We start from the raw sequence: 24,291 nt of genomic DNA on the forward strand, positions 1-24,291 counted from the left end.
TGCTATATTTCTTTGCTATGCTAGGCCCAAATTACGGCATACCATATCGATCGAAATCTCAATAGAATCTAAATGGAGATTTCGATCGATATCGTATGCCATAATTTGGGCCCTGCTTTTTCTAAGCTTATTGTGAACGTTAGGTGGGGGGTAGGATCAATCATAGACTAATGTCCGCCATACTTCAAAGAATAGTTTATGTGTGCATAAAACTATCAGAACATTTGTCCTTTATTAATCATTTTATGGAGGTTAAATCTATATTCCGGGGGCTCAATTGTATGGGGGATATGCGAAAACGTGGACCGATATTGCAATACCAAACAAACCTTACGTATAGGAAATATTTCAACCCTTTAGCTCATTCCGTTCCATATGGAGCTTTCAACAGGTAGGTAGAGTTTATCAGGCTTGTCTTTGAAGTTCATTTAGATCGAAAGTGGCATTATTTCCGTATTTTTGCTTCTTCAGAAAAAAACCAAAAATTATTAGTTATGAGTAACGCGATAACTTTAGTAACTTTACTTTAGGAAAAAGATTTGAAAATTTTAAAAATTATTTAAAAATGTTGTTTGAAAATTGATTTTGCTAATTTTTTAATTAATTATATAATTATATAAGGCTCCCATTTTTACTACCATTTAAAAAATTAAAAGACATTTCGTAAATTTTTTCGGTTTTATGTATTTTTGGAATTATAATTTTTGTTGTTGTTGTTGGTTGTTATTTATTATTTTCTAAATTAATCTTGATTTGTGTAAGTGTATAATGCTATTTTTGTTTTAATTGTTTTGTATTTTAAAAAATAAACTTAATCTATGATTAATGAAAAAAATTATAGTTAAAGTAATGAAACTAAAGCATTATTAACATGTAACACAAAGAAAAAAAACTATATTTATACGGAAAATTATATATAGAAGGACAGAAATTTCAAAAAGAAATCGTAAAGAAATAGAAATAGATTTAAACGAAAAACATTTTGGAAGAACAAAAATAAGAAACACATTTTTTTCTCAGAAGTTTTAAAGTAAACTAATTTTTTTCTTTGAAAAGAAAGTTTAACTTAATTTTAATAGCTTAATTTATTTTTTCTTTAACTTAATGCAATACGGTCGGTTTTGGGCTTAAACTAATTTTAATTTTATAATTTTTTTTCACAAAATACAAAAAATTTTCAATCAAGCAAAAAATAAAATTAAAAGAAGTGAAATAATATACATTTAATTAGATTAAAATTTAGATTAAGTAGTAGTGGTAGAAAATATATAAATCATAAATGAAAAAGAAACCAAGTTTTTTACTACAAACGAAAATTAACACTAAAAGTTACCTTAAAACACTGCATTATTTTAAAATAGTATATTTTTATATATATTTTTTAGATTTGAAAAAAATTTTAATTTACTTTTTTATATAAAATATTTGGAATTCATTACAATAATAAATTTTTCTTTAAAATTTTATAACACAATTTTTTGAAAAATGTTTGTAGTTTTTTAAAAAACACATTCAAAAATAATGCAGTGTTTTGAGGTTTAGAAATAAAATATTTTATACAAAGTGTAATTAATATTTATTTTTAAAAAATTTTAAGGTTAAGAAAAAATTTAAATTTACTAAATTTTATTACAATAATAATAAACACTTTGATTTTCTTTTTCATAAGGCAAGCAGTTCTGCAGCGAGGATTAGTAGTAGTTTTTTTTATAATTTTGTTTATTAGTTTCTATATATATGTAGTTGTGAGTAAAGATGTAGTTCTTAATACTTTTTTTTTTTTGAGAAATAATAGTAGAAGTACATATAAAAGAAATTGGGCGGAAAACTGTAATTGTTTAAAAAGTCTAAGTTTTGAAAGAAAGTGGGCGGAAAACGGAGAGTAATTTTAAGGTTTTTGATTTTGAAAATTTGAAATAAATTCATGTACATTTTCTAGTTTTAATTGGATTTTCCACCGCAACGAAAACGTAACAAGAAACGTTTGAAATGGAAAATATTATAAAATTTCCAATATTCTATAAATTCTTTAAGTTTGCAAATGTTTAGCAAATTAATTGGAATATTTTGTTAATGAATTTATTTGAAACATTTTCAAAATCAAATGGATTAGTTTAAAAGTAAACGAAATTAATTAATTAAATAACTAGCAAAAAAATGCAATTTATATTTTAAGTATTTTTCAATAAAACTGTAAAAATGAGATGCAAATCGGTTTAAAATCTAAAGTTATTAAAGTCAGCAAAAGTTTTACTTATTTTGTTACAAATCGTTTAAGAATTTCAATTTCAAATATTCTTTAAAAACAGTTCCTGTATTATATTACTGACAGTGATTATCTGATCAGATAGAAATTAAGAAGTATGAGCAAGAAGATTTGGTTTTTTAAAAACGCTTTTTAATCTAAAATACTTTTCGTACATTTTTTAATAGTTTATGATCTAATTAACAATTCCGTCTACTTTTTTCACTTAAAATAAATACTTTTTTTTATAAATTAAATTTGAAATCAACAGGAAAACAAACAAAAAACTGAAGATAAATTAAGATTTTTGTTCAGTTGTTATACATATCAGTGCTAATGTTTTTTTTTTTATTTTTTTTGTAATATATTTTATTTAAATTTTAAATATATATATATAAATAAATGTTTAAATATATACTATAGCAATTAACATTTTTATTTCTTTGATTTTTTGTGAGTTTTTATTTTGTGGTTGTAACAATAATGAGTTTTTAAATACGTAGCGTAGCTGCATATAGAAGATCATTAATGGGATTGTAGGTATAACTTTAATATGTACTATTTATTACTATATATTTATGTATGTATTGTTGTAATTTGTTTATTTTAATGTGATGATGAGATGATGACGATGATCATGTAAATGTTTGGACAAGGAAAAAACAAAATTCAATAATTTAAATTATAATTATATTAAATTACATATAAATATGTATATAGATAGATGTATGTATGTGTATGTATATATATATTACTATAAAGCATCGTTGTTTTCTATATAATTAATAATAATATTTAAATATTAAATCATTTAATTAAATAAACTAAACTAAAACTATATTTTTGTATATATACGAAAAAAAATAATAATAAAATAGTTATTAATTAAATTAAGCAGTAAATATTACAATTAATTTATACAATAAAGGCTTTTTATGAAATTTTCTTAAATTTTTCCATATTTTAAATAATGATGATAATAATTAATAATTAATAATAATAATAATGTGTTTGTGTGTCGTATGCATACAATAATAGTGAATAAACTTTAATCTTTTCTAGTTTCTATAACACGAACCAATAAGTTGAATTCAAGATTTACTTAAAAGTTTTATTCTTGTTACAATAACAAAACTTATATTAAATTCTCAAACATAACTTAAAAGTTCGCATTATAGCAACGTTTTAGTAAGAATAATTATAATGTTTAGTTTTTTTTATGAAAAATGAAATCCAATAATAAATTTTGCTTTTAACTATCTGATTTTTTTAATGTAATGCAATATGTGTTTGGTTTTTCTCTTTTTTCGCACATCAATTTTTTTCAACACAATTTTTCTTTATTTTTGTTTTATTTAATTCCAAAATTTAAGCAATATTTCTTTTCTTTTGAATATTTTAATTTTATTAGAATTTATTTTATTGGTTGTATATAAAAAGAAGGCTTTTAAGGCGTCTTTAGTAATAGAATATCTTTTTTTCGGGTTCGTGTTGGCATTGTATTTGTATTCGTAGTTGACGATGTTGTTGACGTTGTTAATCGTTGATAGAAATAATTGCGTCCAAATTTCTTTTGCAATTTATAGGATTTTCCCTGTAGGAACTTGGTTATCGTTTGAACATAATTACTAACATCCTCTTGATTTTCCAACAAATGTATTGAAATTATTTCAATCTTTATTTTATCAAAAGGCAATGTTTGCAGTATCTGTAAAAAAAATTGTTGTAATCAAATTAGTTTTTTCTCTAATCTAATAAATATTTCAACATGTTTTTTGTAAAAAAAAAACAATTCAAACAATTCAAACTTAAAAACAAACTCATTAAATAAAAACACTTTCATTTGTTGTGTGTTTGTGGAATTTATTTGCTCAGCAACAAAGAGCATGCAATTATTTTTACAAACCACAACAAAAACAAATATTAAAAACAACTAAAGGGTGAGCTTACTAAAATGTTTACAATTCAAAAATAATAAAATTTAACTTAATATTGGCTATTTTTGATTAGTTTTTTAACATTTTTCAAATTGATATACAAAAAATTTCGGGGCCTTCATAAACATTTGTAAATGGATTATAATACTTTTGATAAATGTTTGTGAATAAGACCCTTAGAATATTTTTTTGCTGATTTAATATAAAAGTCTTATGAAACCATATTTTGAATTTGTTTTTAAACTAAATCTCTCTTAATTTTTCAATTCTGTGATGTAACCATAATTAATATTTCAAATTTAATTTCTATTGTGTTCACCCTTTATTAAAGTTATTTTTAAATGTTGTAACAATTGCTGTAAGTGTTGTGAGGTGGTTTTCATTTTTTATTTCTATTATTTATTTACCTCCAACTCATGACCATGCACACCCAAACTAAGAAGATCGTATTCAACACGATTCGATGCTAGCATGATTGTATAAAGCGGAAAACATTTGACACGCGAATTGAACCATGATGTCTCCTCATCGAGCAGACTGTTAATTCGCACTTCAGACTCTTCATTATGAATAGTTACCTAAAGAAAAAAAAATAATTAAAAATTAATTAAATCAATATATTGCCAAAACAAGTATTTAATGCAACTCACCTCTTTGGGATAAGGATTGGGTGAAACACACGCATGCACTACTTGCATGTGTGGTCGTAAGGCATTTTGTTTTCGTAAAGTAAAATATCGTCTAGGTTCCGGCTCGACTATAACACCAGCCCAATTGAATGTTTCTGATAGCCAGGGGGCAGTCATAAGATGGCCCAGAGAGCCTGTTAGTGATTGTATAACAGCACCATTCGTTTTGCCATGCAATGTATTGGCCACATAATAGGCCATTTTGGGCGTTAGTTCATTGGGATGTGCACTTAGGTTTAAATGAGTTGCTCCTGCCAAACTATTTAAATAATTTCCTCCACCTCCACCACCGGGTAGTCCATTATCTTCTGCTGTTGGCGATGCTTTGAAAAAGTGATTGGGGTATTTGCGCATATGAATTTCACGCAGGAATGCTATAAGTTGAGGATCATCTTGGGCCACACCGTACAATTCATAATCACGCGACATATTTAAACGAAATTGTTGATGGCGAATCTCTGCAAATAGGGAAGAAAAGTATTCTTATTAGAATGTTATATATTTTCAATAGCAGACATTTTAGAACATTATGTAGTTGTTGATTGGTCTTAGACATTTTAAACTTGTTTTTTAAACTTGCACTAAATTCAACAAACTTTTAATTTTGAAACTTTCTTTTGTGTGTTTTGTTTTTCGTTTTTATTACAAAGATTGTAAATTTCATTATTTAAGGTGGGAAAATACTTATAATTTTAATTAAAATGGTCATGCTTCGTTGGTTACTTTGTGCTTGTAAACTTGTACTTGTACAATTGACTCCAATTTGAAGCAATTGCTACTTAACATTGTTACTGACCACTTGGCTATTAAAATTGGAGTTTTTATTTCACTTAAGTTTCCAAGAATAATGAGAAATAATAGATAGATAGATAGATAGATAGATAGATAGATAGATAGATAGATAGATAGATAGATAGATAGATAGATAGATAGATAGATAGATAGATAGATAGATAGATAGATAGATAGATAGATAGATAGATAGATAGATAGATAGATAGATAGATAGATAGATAGATAGATCTATATATCTATATAGATAGATAGATCTATATATCTATATAGATAGATAGATCTATCTATATATCTATATAGATAGATAGATAGATAGATAGATAGATAGATAGATAGATAGATAGATAGATAGATAGATAGATAGACTAGATAAGATAGATAGATAGATAGATTAAGATAGATAGATAGATAGATAGATAGGATAGATAGACTAGATCGATAGATAATGATAGAAGTAGATAGATAGATAGATAGCTAGATAGATAGATAGATAGTGATTAGATAGTAATCGATAGCTAGATAGATAGCATAGATGATGATAGATAGATAGTAGATAGATAGATAGATAGAAGATAGATAGATAGTAGATAGATCTTATTTATCTCTATATCTATATAGATAGATAGATAGAATCTATTTATCTATATAGATTATTTATCTATTATTCATATAGATAGATAGATAGATCTATTTACTATCTATCATCTATCTATTATCTATCTATCTATATATATATCTATCTATCATCTATCTATCTATTATCTATCTTATCTATCTATCTATCTATCTATCTATCTATATATTTAATAGAGCATCTATCTATCTATCTATTCTATCTATCTATCTATACTATTATTATCAGTAGATCTATCTATCTATCTAGCTAAGTATCATCTATCTATCTATCTATCTATCTATCTATCTATCTATCTATCTATCTATCTATCTATCTATCTATCTATCTATCTATCTATCTATCTATCTATCTATCTATCTATTTATAGATCTAGCTATCTATAGATCTAGATATCTATAGATCTAGCTATCTATAGATCTAGCTATCTATAGATCTAGCTATCTATAGATCTAGCTATCTATAGATCTAGCTATCTATAGATCTAGCTATCTATAGATCTAGCTATCTATAGATCTAGCTATCTATAGATCTAGCTATCTATAGATCTAGCTATCTATAGATCTAGCTATCTATAGATCTACCTATCTATAGATCTAGCTATCTATAGATCTAGCTGTCTATAGATCTAGCTATCTATAGATCTAGCTATCTATAGATCTAGCTATCTATAGATCTAGCTATCTATAGATCTAGCTATCTATAGATCTATCTTTCTATAGATCTAGCTATCTATAGATCTAGCTATCTATAGATCTAGCTATCTATAGATCTAGCTATCTATAGATCTAGCTATCTATAGATCTAGCTATCTATAGATCAATCTATCTATCTATCTATTTATAGATCTAGCTATCTATCTATCTATCTATCTATCTATCTATCTATCTATCTATCTATCTATCTATCTATCTATCTATCTATCTATCTATCTATCTATCTATCTATCTATCTATCTATCTATCTATCTATCTATCTATCTATCTATCTATCTATCTATTTATAGATCTAGCTATCTATAGATCTAGATATCTATAGATCTAGCTATCTATAGATCTAGCTATCTATAGATCTAGCTATCTATAGATCTAGCTATCTATAGATCTAGCTATCTATAGATCTAGCTATCTATAGATCTAGCTATCTATAGATCTAGCTATCTATAGATCTAGCTATCTATAGATCTAGCTATCTATAGATCTAGCTGTCTATAGATCTAGCTATCTATAGATCTATCTATCTATCTATCTATCTATCTATCTATCTATCTATCTATCTATCTATCTATCTATCTATCTATCTATCTATCTATCTATCTATCTATCTATCTATCTATCTATCTATCTATCTATCTATCTATTTATAGATCTAGCTATCTATCTACCTATCTATTTATCTATCTATCTATCTATCTATCTATCTATCTATCTATCTATCTATCTATCTATCTATCTATCTATCTATCTATCTATCTATCTATCTATCTATCTATCTATCTATCTATCTATCTATCTATCTATCTATCTATCTATATATTTATAGATCTAGCTATCTATAGATCTATCTATCTATCTATCTATCTATCTATCTATCTATCTATCTATCTATCTATCTATCTATCTATCTATCTATCTATATATCTATCTATCTATCTATCTATCTATCTATCTATCTATCTATCTATCTATCTATCTATCTATCTATCTATCTATCTATCTATCTATCTATCTATCTATCTATCTATCTATCTATTTAAAGATCTAGCTATCTATCTATCTATCTATCTATCTATCTATCTATCTATCTATCTATCTATCTATCTATCTATCTATTTATAGATCTAGCTATCTATAGATCTAGATATCTATAGATCTAGCTATCTATAGATCTAGCTATCTATAGATCTAGCTATCTACAGATCTAGCTATCTATAGATCTAGCTATCTATAGATCTAGCTATCTGTAGATCTAGCTATCTATAGATCTAGCTATCTATAGATCTAGCTATCTATAGATCTAGCTATCTATAGATCTAGCTGTCTATAGATCTAGCTATCTATAGATCTAGCTATCTATAGATCTAGCTATCTATAGATCTAGCTATCTATAGATCTAGCTATCTATAGATCTAGCTATCTATAGATCTAGCTGTCTATAGATCTAGCTATCTATAGATCTAGCTATCTATAGATCTAGCTGTCTATAGATCTAGCTATCTATAGATCTAGCTATCTATAGATCTAGCTGTCTATAGATCTAGCTATCTATCTAGCTATCTAGATCTATCTTTCTATTTATAGATCTAGCTATCTATAGATCTATCTATCTTAATATTTAATATGTTCCAGTACATATTGTTCACCTTCTCTTATTTGTCCTGCCATCTATCTCCCATTCTACTTTTATATTATTATTTTTCATTTCCTTCTTTCAGAAACTACACACCTCTTATAATGATATTCAATGTCGGTTGAAGCAAGCAAAGATTGTAGTGTAGTAATTTAAATTCGAAGCCAACAAACTATTGATCCAAACACTACACAATTAGAAAGAACGTTATATAAATAATTTCCTGACAAAAAGCTATAAATCTCTCCTGGGTAACACAAGCTTGATCTAAATAAATGTAAAATTTATCTAATGAGCTGTAATGAAAAGAGCCCACCAACTATTATCTATTTAAAGTGAAAAAACACAAATGAGGAGACAGGCCTTGGTTTGTTTGTTCGTTTGTTAACTGGGTGTTGTTTCAGACGGGTCAATGTGTGAAAACAAAAAGGTTGAAAGTTGTGTTTTTGTACACCTTTTTAACTTTTGGTATTTAAATGTTAACAACCTTGTAATTTCTATACTAAACATTTGTATAATAAACAAAATAAACATTAAACTTACAAATGCCCAAGTGAAACTTTATCAAAACTACAAATTAACTAAATTTTTTTAAATAAATTTGAACTAGAGATGGAAGCACTTAAGAGAGGATTGGGAAGAGTTTTGTAATTATTTTTAGTTTATGCTAAGTGCTATAGTAAAAATACTAATCTTAAACTTTAAAAATAATGACATAACAAACTTTTTATATAATTCTATCAAATGTACTACCGACTTTAATTCAAATTTAATGTTTTAAAAAATATATCTTATTCTGTTTTAATTTAATTGTTGAATTGGGGTAGCAGCAGTAAAGGTAAGTAAAATTTAAATTCTCTTTAATTTAAACCCTTAAAAAGTTTGTTCCTTATAAAATTCCCAAAAGTGTGCTTTAAGTTTAAATGAATTAAATTTTATGATTGTAAGAGGGTCAAGTAAAGTAAAATGTCTGCGCCAAATATTCAACAATATTTAATTGTGGTTAAATGTTTAAATAACTTAAAGACATTGATATGGGTTTGCGTTGAAAAACCACGAATAAACCACCCCAAATTCTAAGTAATATTGAATTTTACTATACAAAATACACTGCACCCTTAAAGCTCTAATTCTTATTGATTTTTTATTCAAAAAATAAAATATTCACTAATATCAAAAAAGCTGAAGGAATATTTTAATTAATATGCCCAGTTCTAAAAAAACATAATCGAAAGTAAATTAAATAATTCCTAGTCTAAATGCTGTTTCTCTGAGGGTGTAGACCGGTTATTGTTAAAACTCTTTTAGTGAGGAGGATCATTCAATTTAAAATTTCTATTTTTTCATAAAGTAACCTTGTTTTCTATAATTAATTATTTATAAACCCTGTAAAAATTTTAAACAAATTAATTAATTGAAAGAAAAACAATGTAAAAGTTGGTCAAAACAAAAACTAACAGAACTAAAAATAAGGACATGCCATGAGGTATGAAACTTTCACTTTATTTCACGATTAAAGATTAAAAATTGAAGATACCAAAAATAGAGTTATGCCAGCAACATATGGAAATTCTTTGAATTAAAATAAAAGTGGAAAAACACTTACAAATTGTGTTAAAAATAATTTGCATTTAAAACAACTACTTTAAATGAAAACTACCAAACCTTTTTTTCAACTGCAACTATGTGTTGCCATTAAAAGCAGACGAAACAAAAAAAACGTACCCTTGCATTACAGACTCAAACCCTTTTCTTTATCTTGACACGTGCTACGCCTGAAGAATTTTTACAAAACTTAAAAAACAATAAAAATGCTTAAGATTTTAATCTCTTTTTATTTTTTTTTTTTTTTTGCTTTTATCAACGACAACAAAGACATATAAACTTCTTATTTCTTAATAACATCTACCAAATAAAACATAACACATACATTTAAAGAAAGGACAAAGAATGCAAAAAAGGAATTAAAACTAAAAGTCCTTTTTTCCCCTGTTCGCTTTTAATAAAATTTCATTTTGAACGTGTAATTTTTGCGCAATTTTTCAACTTGAAGGGGTTTAATTTATCTTTTACTTAAAAGAAAAAAACTTTTATTAAGAAAAATAAAGAATTGCAATAAAAAATACTTTACCAACAAAGAGTTAAATAAAAACCAAATATACAACACTTTTAATAGTGTATGAATGAATTAAGGTATACAGTTAGTGACAAAAAAGTACCCTTTTCATGCACGAATTCATTTTGCTAGGTTTAGAAGTTGTTTAAGAATTGAATTTAAGAATTTGACCAAATATTTAGTTTTTAATGTGAATTAATATTGGCGTTTGATTTCGAACACAACATCTAAATACAAATATTACGCAAAGTGGTTTAAACAGATATAGAGTATTTTGCAAGTAAAAGACAGAAATTGTATCAATCATGTATCAAGAAGATAGAAACCCTTGGACTTATCTATCTATCTATCTATCTATCTATCTATCTATCTATCTATCTATCTATCTATCTATCTATCTATCTATCTATCTATCTATCTATCTATCTATCTATCTATCTATCTATCTATCTATATATCTATCTATCTATATATCTATCTATCTATCTATCTATCTATCTATCTATCTATCTATCTATCTATCTATCTATCTATCTATCTATCTATCTATCTATCTATCTATCTATCTATCTATCTACCTACCTATCCATCTATCTATCTATCTATCTATCTATCTATCTACCTATCTATCTATCTATCTATCTATCTATCTACCTATCTATCTATATACCTATCTATCTATCTGTCTATTAGTTGGGCCGATATTGTCCATTTTCTTACAACCTGAATGTATTTGAGGACTCTAGCATTTCATGGTTCTAACGAACAGTCATACCCGAATCGTTCTAGAATTTTAAAGGTCCCAAAATATAAATGGACTTATACGGGTCTACGTAAAATATTTTGATGTAATATACAGGGAACAACGGTGAATCAACAACCCCCATACTTTGTAATTTAAGACCCGCAAAACTTTTCAAAACTTATCAGGAGTCAAGATCGCACTACTGTCAGGGTTTGAAACTGGTAAAAGACCGAACGTATAACAAATGATCTACAAAGAAATCCCTTTCGTTACATATAGACTTCATTTTGAATATGCATCCATAGGGAAGAGAATTTCGACTAAGAATAATGTTTCCTAGTTTTTCAAACTTAATTACGACTCGATTTTTTGTTCGAAATCAAAGAATAGAAAGTGGGGCACTATTTATTACCAAAAAAAAATATTTACCATCGATCCAATTCTGAATTATTCCAAAAAATTTTTTATCGTTTGTTGTATAGTAGAGTGGGGAACGTGCAAACCTAAACCACAAAACCAATTGAGAAAAGATAACACTCTAATACGGGTCGTTGAAGAAATCCTACCATATAAAAGAACTACAACAAAATAAGTAACAAAAACTAAAAAAAGCTAACACGCACGCACATACATACTTGTAGAATTGTATTAATGTATTAAAGGAATGGCATGGAAATGCATTAAAAAAACTAACAAAACAAAAACAAAATGTTGTTGTAAAAGTAGAACAAGAACACTACAAAATGAATGTAAAATAACTACAAAAAAAAATATACAAATACATTCACGTATGAGGGAGGTTTTCTCAATATAAATTGCAGCAACTAGCCAAATGGTAATGACGATGTGGTGGTGGTAGATATGAGGCAGTAATATAATGGCAGTGGTGGTTTACAAATTCTTAATAACTCTTGCTGTGTTAATGTGGTTACGACGTAATTTTCAACTTGAGTCTCAAAGTGGAAAATCACAAAATCTCAAATAATAAAGAAATAAATAAGAAATTCAATACTGTATTTAAAAACCTAAAGGTTGACGCAGATATTCAAATGGATTAAGTCGTTGACAACACATCAATATATGACATCGTAAATTAGGAAGAAAATATGACAAAGGGCTTACTAAGGGTTATGCTAACTAGTCAATGGGTTCTACTAAATTTTTTGTTCCCACGACAAATCGATTATTGCTCTGGAACAACACAAGTCATATAAGGGCAAAGATTGCACAGTCAGTCGACAGTTTATTTTCTCAAAAAAACACTTTCGGCAATAGTGAAAGTGCTACAACAAAACAATTTACCATTTTTAAGTTTATATTTTTTCCAAATCAGTTTCATAAAGGAAATTTAACGTATATAAAAGAATAAATCCTATCAAAGTACTGTTTTTGTATTATTGCAAAAGGAATTAAAGGAAAACTTCGGGAAACAAATCACTAATAGATATTAATCTCTGTGTGCGTTTTAATAAATGCGGGGGGTAGTTACGCTCTTTAATTTTTGCTCTCTATTCAATTCAAAATAATTATACTTGTAAGTAAGTAAATAAACAAAACCATATAAGATGTAAGACAAGAGGAATTACACGTAGTTTGTGGATCTACTATAATTTTAACTAACGGCGTCGTAAGTGACAAAACCAACAACAAACAGCATGCGGAAGAGTTCAAACCCAAGCTACAATAAACGACTGAATAAATGAATGAATGTGACATACACTGCGAATGCAAAATTATTATATTTGTATGTGATTTTTATTTTTTGGATTTTTTTCTCTTTTTCATCATGATGAGGTTGGTTTATAGTTTATATAAAAAATATATATATATAAAATATATATGAATCACATCCGGTCTTAGAAGCCAGTGAAGAAAGAGAGCTTTGAAATATAAGAAAAGTAATGGCGCAATGTTTTGTTTTCCAGTTGTCAATGTTGTGTTGGGGTATTATGCTAAAATAGCAGGCGTGGAACTCAGTAAAAGCGTCACACAACCAGCAGTACTTAGATCGTAATAATTTCAATTATTACAAACTACTTTTTTAATACATCCATTTTATTTGTTTAATGTTAGTTATTAAAGCAAATTTTGCACAATTTGTTGAAATAGTTGAAAATCTAAATTGACACATGAGATAATAGAATGAGTGATGTGTATGAGAACTAACCAAAAAAAACATTATAGTAATAATGAGAATGATCACTTGATGGTCTGCAAAGATTTAATTCCTAATTTAAATGGTTTTCATTTCTGTTATAATTGTGACTCATATGCCAGATATGCTAGTTAGATCATCTATAATGATCTTCTTGTGAGATCAATTTGTCCAAATTTATTTTCAAAACTAATCTTGTGATGATCTCAGATTAGTAATTTTGCAACAGTTTTGAAATTTGTTATTAACAGACCTATTTGGTAAACTTTTTCAAAATTTCAAAAGAATTTCTTCATAAAAATTGGAAGCGATCAAATCTACAAATTCTTGTTGGTACCTAGAGGACTCTAATTTTATTATTGAGACAAAAAAAACTAATTTATGTTAAACAAGTCAAATATTTCCATTAAAAGCCATTATCATTCTAATAAAACCAACATTGCAGTATGAAAGTCCATTTGGCAGTTATTGCAAAACTGCAATAAAATTATTTATCATTTAACGATTTTAAATTAATTAAAACCCCAACAATTACAAACATCAGTCACACTTAAATTACTTTACGTTAATTATAAATATTTTTATTAACAACTCTATCAGCACATTAAGACATGTGTGGCCAATGTTTGGTTTAACAAACCAATAAACATTTTGAAACATCATCAAATACAAAAAGAGACACCTTGCTTATCAGCTAGACGACAGCAATAACATCCATCCATCATATAATATGATGAGGATTTGGGCTAATGCGATTTGTTAAGGGCTAATGACATTGTTTTTAGTAGTAAAAGACGGTAAATGAAAACATTTTGCAAAACACAGATATTTTCAACACTTTTCAACTCAAATATATAAAAAATAGAAATAAATAGACAAATAAAAAAAAGCAAAAAAGAGACCATAACAATTGAAGGTTGGCTGATTGGTTGGAAAAGTAAGTATGGGAAAACTTAAGTTACAAAAACTTTCAAAGTTGATGTCAAATAGGTGACTGAGCTATGTACGGTTAAGAAGCTACTTAACTATTAACTGGCCAAGTACAAACTACCAACAAACAAAACAAAAAAACAAACTCAGGAAAAAGCCATTGAATATTCAGGAAATTGTCTTATGCTCGGTACCAAACAAAAAAAAAAGACAAATTATTTTCTTATCTAAATAATACATACTCTGTTTTGTTTAAATATTTCTTTTAGAGATTTAATTTTCTTTTTTTCTACCATGTTTGAAATTTAGATGAAAAAAAAATATTCTTTAGAATGGTAACACACAAACAAAAAATTAAAGAAAACACGAAAAATATTCCCAAGAGTGAATTGGAACGTGACTGCATGGCATAAACGTTGGATTGCACTAATATTAATCTTAAGGAAAACAATTAATTTCTTTTTGCTATCATTTTAAATTACCTTGTCTTCTTCCAATTTTTTTGTTAATTCAAAAAAAAACATACATACAAAATTTAGAATGAACGAAAAAATTAATAGAACGTTTATTGAAAAGAAATGATGAATCATGTTAAAATATCTTGTAAATAAAGCCTGGGAATTGGGGTGGAGTTTTTAGGAAACAAACGAAATGCACTGAAAAATTTGTTACTGTCACCTTGAGGCACTTATAGAAACCCAAACGGCTAATTTCAAAGAAATGTAAGAATAAGTTGATTGATGTTTCTGAGCTTAAATACTTAAAACAGATTTAAATTTAAATTCTATTTTTTACTTTCTCTCCTATAAAGAAATTATATCATTTTTATTCTCCCTTGTAAAAATATTTAAATATTAGTATTCAAAACACCAAAAATGTTAATTCAAAATTCTGAGTTTAGGCAAACTTTTGCTTCAATACCCAACTTTAACCCAAACCCTAATAACACTAGAAAATAATCCTTTGAAATCTTTTATATTTTCGATAAACAACACACTCTCATTGATAAATAATTTTATTAACAAATATTAAGCATTAAGGTGTTAAAGTGAAATTGTAATAAATATTAAAAAAAACGAAAACGAAAACAAATCAACGCAAAAGAAATTCTTTCAAGTCTACTACTTTCGTCTAGTCTGGGTGGCGTCCATGTAATTGCAACGTCCGCCAAGTGCCATTTTTGTGGTTGTGTTACCAAGAAACTTCCGATATATCAGTCACGTCGTAAAAGAATGAATTTTGCATGTTCTAAACTTCCACAAAGTAATACAACAACAAACAACCAAGGAGCTTAAACGACATCTAAAGGAGAATATCTCTCCTCTTAACAATAAAACATCATTTACTTATTTATTTATACGAGAAAATAAAAAATAAAAACGAATATAAAAATATGCAGGAACAAAGTAAAAAAAACTGCAAAATTCACACACAATACTAAAGAAAAAGAAGAACAAAACTCATACTTGCACTTAAAATAACACAAAATGTACAAGAAATAAATTGTGATTTCAGAAAGGAAACCGACGAAAATTGCCAATACTTGTTATGAATATTAAAATTGGCAGCAGTAGTATGACAACGACACTGCTGTGCTCACTCATTCACTTAGTTACTCATGCACGCTTATACCGATCAGGAAATATATTTTGTTAAATACAAGACAAATTGTGCAACGTAAAAAAAATCACTTAAATTATGTCTCATTAGCCATATGATAACACCAGTTCCTGTTTTCTTTATAAAAAGAAACTTTTAAAACTATAGTTCCATCCCCCACTAGATTTTGAAACTATATTCAAAACTTATATTTCTTCTAGTCCGAAATAAACTAAAACTTAAATCAGTAATTATTTCAAATAGCTATTGGACTTTATTTTTCTTCAAGAAACCGATTTCTTCTAAAAATTTGTATATTTACTTATAATAATGTCTTAAAAAAACTCACTTGGTTGAACTTTGAACCATGACGCAGAGAAAGCTTAATACTTCTCCAAATACTGTATGATTCAATACTAAAAACAACACACCTTGAAATATTCAGTTGAACATTTCCTAAGAAAAAAATTTTTAAAAACTAAAGTTCAAAACAGGTGATTTTCAGAATTGCTAAGGAAATGGTGTTGACAATATTTTAAAATAACTAAAATTCTCAGGAATTCAGAAATCGTTAAATAAATATTAAATTAATCACAAATAATAAACAAGAGCATTTATTTTTAAGCAATTAAAAATAAAATTGTAAACGATAAGATATCTGATTTCAATAAAATGATTAAGAAATATTTAATTGAAAGCAATTTACAATTGAAGTTTACAAAAATAAATTAAACCATAAACGGTTTTAGAAAAAGTTTGCCTTTAAGGAAATGAAAATTACAACTAAATGGACTGAAAATTTTCTGGAAAAAACTAACGAAACATTATTTTTATAAAATATGGATAAAAAGAACTCTAGGACCATTTACATCCCTTAAAACCATTTAATGGTTATACCATCAACTTCGCATGAGTCACACTTTAGATGCAGACAAAAAAAATGCATGTCTGCAGAATACAGATAATATTCCCAGACAAAAATAGCAAAAACATACAGACTAACAAAAACATTGTCTCAAAATAGAATTGAACAAAAAACTTTCAACCCAAAAAAGTAACACACAAACATCCTTCTTTCTATACAAACTAAAACTAGTCAACAAAAAATAAGGAGTGTTTTTCGAAAACTTAATCCTTGCCGAGGATTGATGATAAATCACAAACAAAAAAACAAGCAAAACACGATATACACAATTTAACTAAAACCAGTAGAACGAAACTGAAAAAAAAAAATAGATTTTTTTAATTTAATCAAAAGCAGAACACTATACACCCGCACATTTGTGCAAACTTTTAGCTAGTTGTTTAACTGAACGAGTAGAGTTTTAGCAGTGGTTACCACTCATGTGGTCTTACGTGGCCGTCTGCCAACGCAATATTGACAAGAAAACCACAACTTAACAATAAACGCCGGCTTATAGAGAAGTTCAAGTGTGGCTGGCTGATTGTCTGTCTAGCTTTTGTTGTGGAAAATACATTTTGAAGTCAATAATAACAATAACTCGTCATAATCAGTGTCACTAGTCATTTTTTCCGCGATTTTGCACAATTAATTCAATATCTTATTAATATTACTAAAAGGGTTTTCAGTTTTTTTCCGGGTAAGTGGTATATTTTATTTCTTAATTACCGGAAATAACTAGACACATGGGAAACAATAAATTATAGGAACTTTTATGAAATCAAATAATTTGTTTGATATTATCAAATTTATAAAGGAACAAAATTTGAAAGTAAAATATTGAATTTTTATTATCACTAAAATTAGACAAATTATATACTCAAACCTTTATTAAATCTAGAAGCAGAAAGTGCAAAAACCATTTTATTAAAAAAATACAGTATTTTCCTATTCATTGACTAATTTTGGAAAGGAAATATATTATTTAATATAGTATTTTCCGCAAGAGTATAAGACAGGTAAACATCTGCAGCAGCAACCTGATCCCAATAAAATAGAACAACAAAAACTGTTTTAAATTAAAAAAAAACTGAACCTCTCGCAATATTAATTTCCTTTTTATAAAGTTTCAAAACATGGCAATCAATTTTTACAAACATAAGACTATTTCCCACCAACTTCCGGTTTAGAGAATAAATAAAAAGACAAAAAGCAACAAATAAAGAAATTCCTATTAATCATTCTTAAAATAGTAACGATACAAAAAAAAAAACAACCATATGTTAAAAAATTAAAATTAAGAGCCTAAATAAACAAACAACAAAAAAAAAAAAAATTTAAACATATTTTTAAAAAAGTGTGCTAATACTTGAGATTTTATAAAAAAACAAATAAATACTTATAAAATATTAGAAAATAAAATAAAACTCACCTGTCGTATCCATATAAACAATTAAAATGCTAAAAACAGTCGCAAACGATAGAATACATAAAGCTATTGGCAATAGTTGACGATAAGGTGATGGACCCAAACGAGGATCAAATTTCTTTAGATTTTTACTTCCGCTCACAATTACCGAACCAAATGAAGACGGTGAAAAAGGTTTATGTGGCTGATGTTGATGATGATCGTGATCGTGATGATCGGGCAGATGATTGTGATGATGTTGATGGTTATTGTGCTGGCTATTATTATGGGTTAGAGAAGAGGCGGAGGAGGAGCAGGAATTTTTTACAGGTGCTGTTGGCTTTTGGCAACATGTTGACTGCTGTTGCTGCTGCTGCTGCAGATGTAACTGATGAATATTACTACGTTGATGCTGATGAAGTTGATGCTGAGGCGATAGTCTTGTGGGTGTTGAGAGAGGCGAGGATACTGTACTGGGACACGCAGAACTAAACGCACTACTCATCCCACTAGTGCAGCCATTATCACTAAAAGAATTATCCACCGCAGAGTGTGAACTCAAATTGTGATGTGGCGCATGCCGCGTATTAAATACCGTCGAATGAGTAGTTCGCGCAAAACGATGCTGTAAATGATCGGGTTCATCATACGACAACATCGACGACGATAACAAAGTGTTGTTTGTGTTTAATATTGTTGGTGTTGACTCTAATAAACCATCTTTGGTAGTATTTTGTTGTTCACTGCTTGCCCTAGTGTTGTTAGCAGGTAATCTTCGCCTTCTGGTTTCATCTCCATTATCTACCTCATCGTTATCTCGACTGTGTACAATTCGACTGTTGCAGGACAATACATTTGTAGCAGCAGCATCTGTGATTCTATCGGGCAGCGTAATTGGATCATATTGTATATTTTCCAATTTTTGTGCTATATCCGTTATGGAGGCTGATTTGGTTAGAGACTTGGTGCAAACTCTCCCACTCAAAGAGTTGTGCCTTCTGTGTTGCGTATGCACGGTATTATTGGGATTTTCACTGGCCGCTCTTTCTGAACGTTGCACTGATTCTGTTGCTAACGCCGAGGCGGTTGTATGCAATTTAGACATAATTTCTTCAAAAACAATAATGTAGTTTTCCTTTGATAGTGTTGTATGTTTAAAGATTATGTATATTTAAATATACTTAAAATCATTATGTTGGCGGCATTAATTTAGCATTCCATTTAAAAAGATCTAAAATTAGAAGAAGAAATATTATATTAAAACTTGAAAAAAAACTCATTCATATTTAAGTTAAAAATTATAAAAAAATAGAGTTCATTCACTTTTTTGAAAATGAAATATATTATATTTTGGGGAACAAAATGCAGGATGTATGTTGTAGGATTTTTCTCAACGTCATCTTATGTATCGGCACAAGATGCCACTTTTGTTTTGTTAGAAATATGTACTTTGTAAATTCCCAAAAAAATCCAAAATACTAAAAAGGAATAATACAGAGGAACACTTCAAATATTGTATGTTGAATCTAAATGAAATAAACACCACCTGTCAAAAATCTATACAAGATACCCACAATCACTGGCAGAGAATGAGTGCAACGGAGAGAAAAAGAGACAGACAATAGAGAGGAGTTTACACTAGGCACAATTCTATTAGAGGCGTTATTTAGTTTAATGTGTTTTAAAATAAGGAAAACAAATATTTGGAATATTTTTCTATAAATCATTATAGAATAATTTTAAAAAGTTGCAGAGTTTGAAGGATATCTGTAAGATTAAATGAAGACAAATAGAAAATATGAGAAAGACAACTGATTTTAAGATAAAGTGAGAGATTTTTGTAAGAATATTAAGCAATTTTTTCTTCAAATTTGGATTTTATTGAATTAAACAATATGCCCTTAATGAAAACTCTAAAGTGTTAAATAATAATTTAAAATTTGGTATCTACTACGAAAAAAAAAACTACAGACATTGAAAAAACGCAATGCAACGCCACGCAAACACTATAAAACTCGAAAATTTTAAGAAGGTTTAACAAATCGAATAAGACGAAATAAAGGTACGAAAATATGTTTGAAATTTTTAACAAAAAAAAACCAAATAAAGAATGAATGAATGAACCCCTCAACCATGAGACAACAAAAACAACTAAAGAAGTATAACAACAACTACAAGTAAAAGAAAATAGTAGTCAAATATTCACAAAAAAAGAGTAGCAGAGGCAGTGCAAGTAAGTACAAGTACCAGAGAGTACTACTTACAGATCTTAAACGGCAGATGTTTACAGTTTTTTTTTTTGTTAATTTAATTTTAACGATCAAAAACAACTACAACAACTGCAGTATAAAAACTACAAATACAAATGGTGTTTTGGAATGTCGAACATACACTGACAGACCAAAAGATGTGATGTTCATGAGATTTTATGAACCATAACGCTTTTGTGTGATAAGTGTATTATTATTATCAAGCACCTTCGAAAAAAAAAACGAAAAAAAATATGTTTTGAAAATATTAAATACGTAATATTTATCGTTTCAATTATTTTATTTTTTGAAGTTCAACCTATAACAAAAATTGTATATTCAATTACTTCTTATAATTGATTTCGTACACAAAATTTTTATTTTTTTCTATTTTTGTTGTTGTTAAATACGTATTTGATTATACATTTTTATGAATCAAATACAAAATGAATTGAACCCTTTTAAAATTTTTGATTAATCGTTTAATTGAAAATTTTTTAAAAATAATTTTTTCTGTGTTTAATGAAAATTTTCCAAAGCAATTATATTCAAAATTTATAGATATTCCAAACGACCTTGAATAGTACACAAAGGAAAAAAATAATTTTTTTTTAATGAATATTTATTTAAATTTGTTTAAAAACATTTTCAATCTAAATATCTTAAATGCATTAAATAGAATAAAAAAACAGCAATAGATTAAAAAATAATTTATGAAAAAGGTTTTAATTTATACTTCTATTCCCCAAAGAAAAGTAAAAAAAACTGCAGTAGTGAAATTGGATGGACATCAGAAGCTAAACAAAAACAAAATACATAAATAAAAACGAATATAAATATTGAATAATGGTAACTGACTGATGGTTGGTTGCCAAGTGCAATAAAATGAATGTATATCTCGACACATGTATCTATTGTACGTTCACATGGACATGATTCACGCGACCTGCTAAAAAAAAAAAGTAACAACGAAAAACTAACTTAAGCACACACTGTTGTTAGTAAGGTATGTCCGTCTGTCCGAACATTCGTCCGTCCGTCCGTCCGTCCATCCATGTGTTTAAATAATTGTGTGTTAAAAATTGACTGAATAGCAAGCAAGACCAACAAAAAATCTGCAAATAAAGTGAGTGTAGAAGCGAGTGTAATATTGTTTGGTTGGTTGCTTGCTTTATCGATTGCCAGACAGACAGACAAACAATTTAGACTGGATTTTTAAATACCACTTATCAGAGATGGAAATTTTGCAAATTTTTATGGATCCCTTACAGATGTAGGAAATGAGCGCATTGAATCTTACTTTATATAAGTAAGACATTTTCTTTTAAAGAACAAAGCAGGACTAACTGATATGTACTTTCTAAGAAGCTTAAAAGAAGTAGATGTAAAGCAGACATCAATCGCAAAATTTGTTTAAGAGAAATTTCCCCAGACTTCATCCCTTTTTAAAGGATTTGACTTTGTTTATATGTAATTCTCATATCCCAACTCTGTTTTTCGTATTTCGTTACTAACTAATATACACTTTTCAAATTCATAACAAAATTGGTCTGCTGCTTTGAAACATTTTTTGTAATCAATATTTTCCTTGTGTTGTTCTTGTTATAATTTTATAATTTTAGTTATTATTAATTATGACCCTGATATATACAACAACTTTTCGTTTAAATATTAATAAATTTGTTGTTTTCTTGTTTTGTTTTTTTGCTTCAAAAACGCGATATGTCATAATATACATTTTTCAAATTAAATCCTATAACTATCTACACATTAAAACGAACCAACACTACAATATACAAATAAATATATCTACTTTAAAGAAAAACAAAAAAAAAAAAAAAAAAAAAAACAGAAAAATAAATTTAATATTTTATATTCAATACAATTAATTGCTTGCCACTGTTGAATTGATTTGGTGGGAAAAAAATGTTTGGAGCGTTAGAAATGAAAAAATTAGCTTAAATAGAAAAATTTACTTTAGTGGAGCGTGTATCTAGTGAATTGAATTGATTGAGTGAGTGTGTATGATGATTTTATTTACCAAAAGCGTTAATTGCAATTCGAAAGTGTTGAAAATCTGATTTTTTTTTTTCAAACCAAATAGTAAGTTTTCTTTTTGTTAATTTTCATTTCCATTTCATTGTACTATTTATTTTCTTCTTTATCCACTTTAAAATAAAACATTTTGACACCAGTAATGGCACATTAAATTTAAATTAAACAAAAAAAACAATGTTAAAGTAAAACAAATGAAATAAAACTTTTAATCAGATTTTCCATTATTCGTATAGTTTCATGCCGTGTTGAATGACAACGACACGCTTAACTCTGCTCTTTGCTCCACTGTACCATCGTGGCACTCGAAATATTCAATGGAAATAAAGACGTAGCAGCAGTAAAAGATATTATGCACATTAAATTTACTATGTGTGCCAAGTCGGAAAATGCAAATAAAACAAATTTACATTGTTGTGAAGAAAAAAATCAAAGCAAATTTAAAAAGAAAAAAAAAATCATTTCAATTTATCTTATTATCTCCTTTTTAAATCGGCGGGTGTTATTTGTAGCAAGTGTAAATGAACGCATTGTAAAAAAAACAATGACAACATTGAAACCTCGTTTGACTTTGAAGTTTCTTAACAAGTTTTAAATATTTGAAATTAAAAATCCGATTTTTCATTAAAATTTAATTTTTTTATTAAAAACCCGACTTATTCTTTAAAAAACCTCTTATTCACTAAAAATCTGTTTCAGTAAAACACCGATTTGTCCGATCAGAAGTTCAAAGAATTTCATCTAAATTTTCCATAGTTTAGAAAATTTCGATTAAAGTAAAATATTCGTGTTTAAGTTCAACATTCTACGTCCCTTCGATTAGGTGCACGTAAGGAAACTCTTAAACCGACCCTAAATCCGTCAAACAAGTGCGTAGTGTAAAAAACTCACATTAGTAAATAATGATTGTGTAAAATAAAATTGTTGTTGTTGTAGTATAACAAAATATATAAAATTAGTTGAACTACTTTAAATTGGATGTTTTAGTTGATTAGAGGTTTTCAAAGTAAATATTTAACAAACACAATGTAACCTTATATTATAGTTAGTAAGCTTGCAAATAAAGGTGTTAATTATAGTCATCTTAAGTAATAAATGAGTTTAAGCCTTCAAAAGCTCTACAAAAAGAAACAAGTTTAAAAGTAGATAATTTTATTAAACTTCGCCAGTTTGGACTCTTAGAATAGGCTTCTTTATTCAACTTTGTTTACTCTCAAAGTTCTATTCAAAATAGAAAGAGAGGATTTAGCTGTATCAAAAACAACATATATTTTAAATGCTAATTTATAAATAATGATTGAAGACATTCTTACATTAAATTAATTAAACAATTCAATGAGTTTTAAACAACTAGGTATTAAAAATATTAAACTTAAAGGCAAGTAAGTTTAACTACAAACTTATTTACTCTGATTTGCTAAAACAAAGACAAGTCGTTGCTTTTTTATATGTTTTAGAGATTGTAAATTTATTTCTGCAACTTG

The 24,291-nt window shown here is 27.3% G+C and overlaps 1 protein-coding gene across 1 annotated transcript in view; it reads right to left on the reverse strand.

Moving 5' to 3' along the window:
- Window positions 1–3,110: 3,110 nt before the first annotated feature.
- The window catches only part of LOC119599746 (protein Star), a 45,971-nt gene continuing 24,790 nt past the window's right edge, over window positions 3,111–24,291 (reverse strand). The window contains exons 2-5 of the mRNA XM_037949655.1: window positions 18,528–19,734; window positions 4,833–5,329; window positions 4,590–4,760; window positions 3,111–3,953 (exon numbers count right to left, since the gene is read on the reverse strand). Coding sequence (XP_037805583.1) covers window positions 3,693–3,953; window positions 4,590–4,760; window positions 4,833–5,329; window positions 18,528–19,608 — 2,010 coding nt within the window. The 5' untranslated portion in view covers window positions 19,609–19,734 and the 3' untranslated portion in view covers window positions 3,111–3,692. The remainder of the gene's footprint in view (window positions 3,954–4,589; window positions 4,761–4,832; window positions 5,330–18,527; window positions 19,735–24,291) is intronic.

This window comes from Lucilia sericata, unplaced genomic scaffold, assembly GCF_015586225.1.
Source record: "Lucilia sericata isolate MDLA Ls3-8-SP2 unplaced genomic scaffold, ASM1558622v1 Contig000087F_arrow, whole genome shotgun sequence".
In the NCBI taxonomy this organism is placed as follows: domain Eukaryota; kingdom Metazoa; phylum Arthropoda; class Insecta; order Diptera; family Calliphoridae; genus Lucilia; species Lucilia sericata.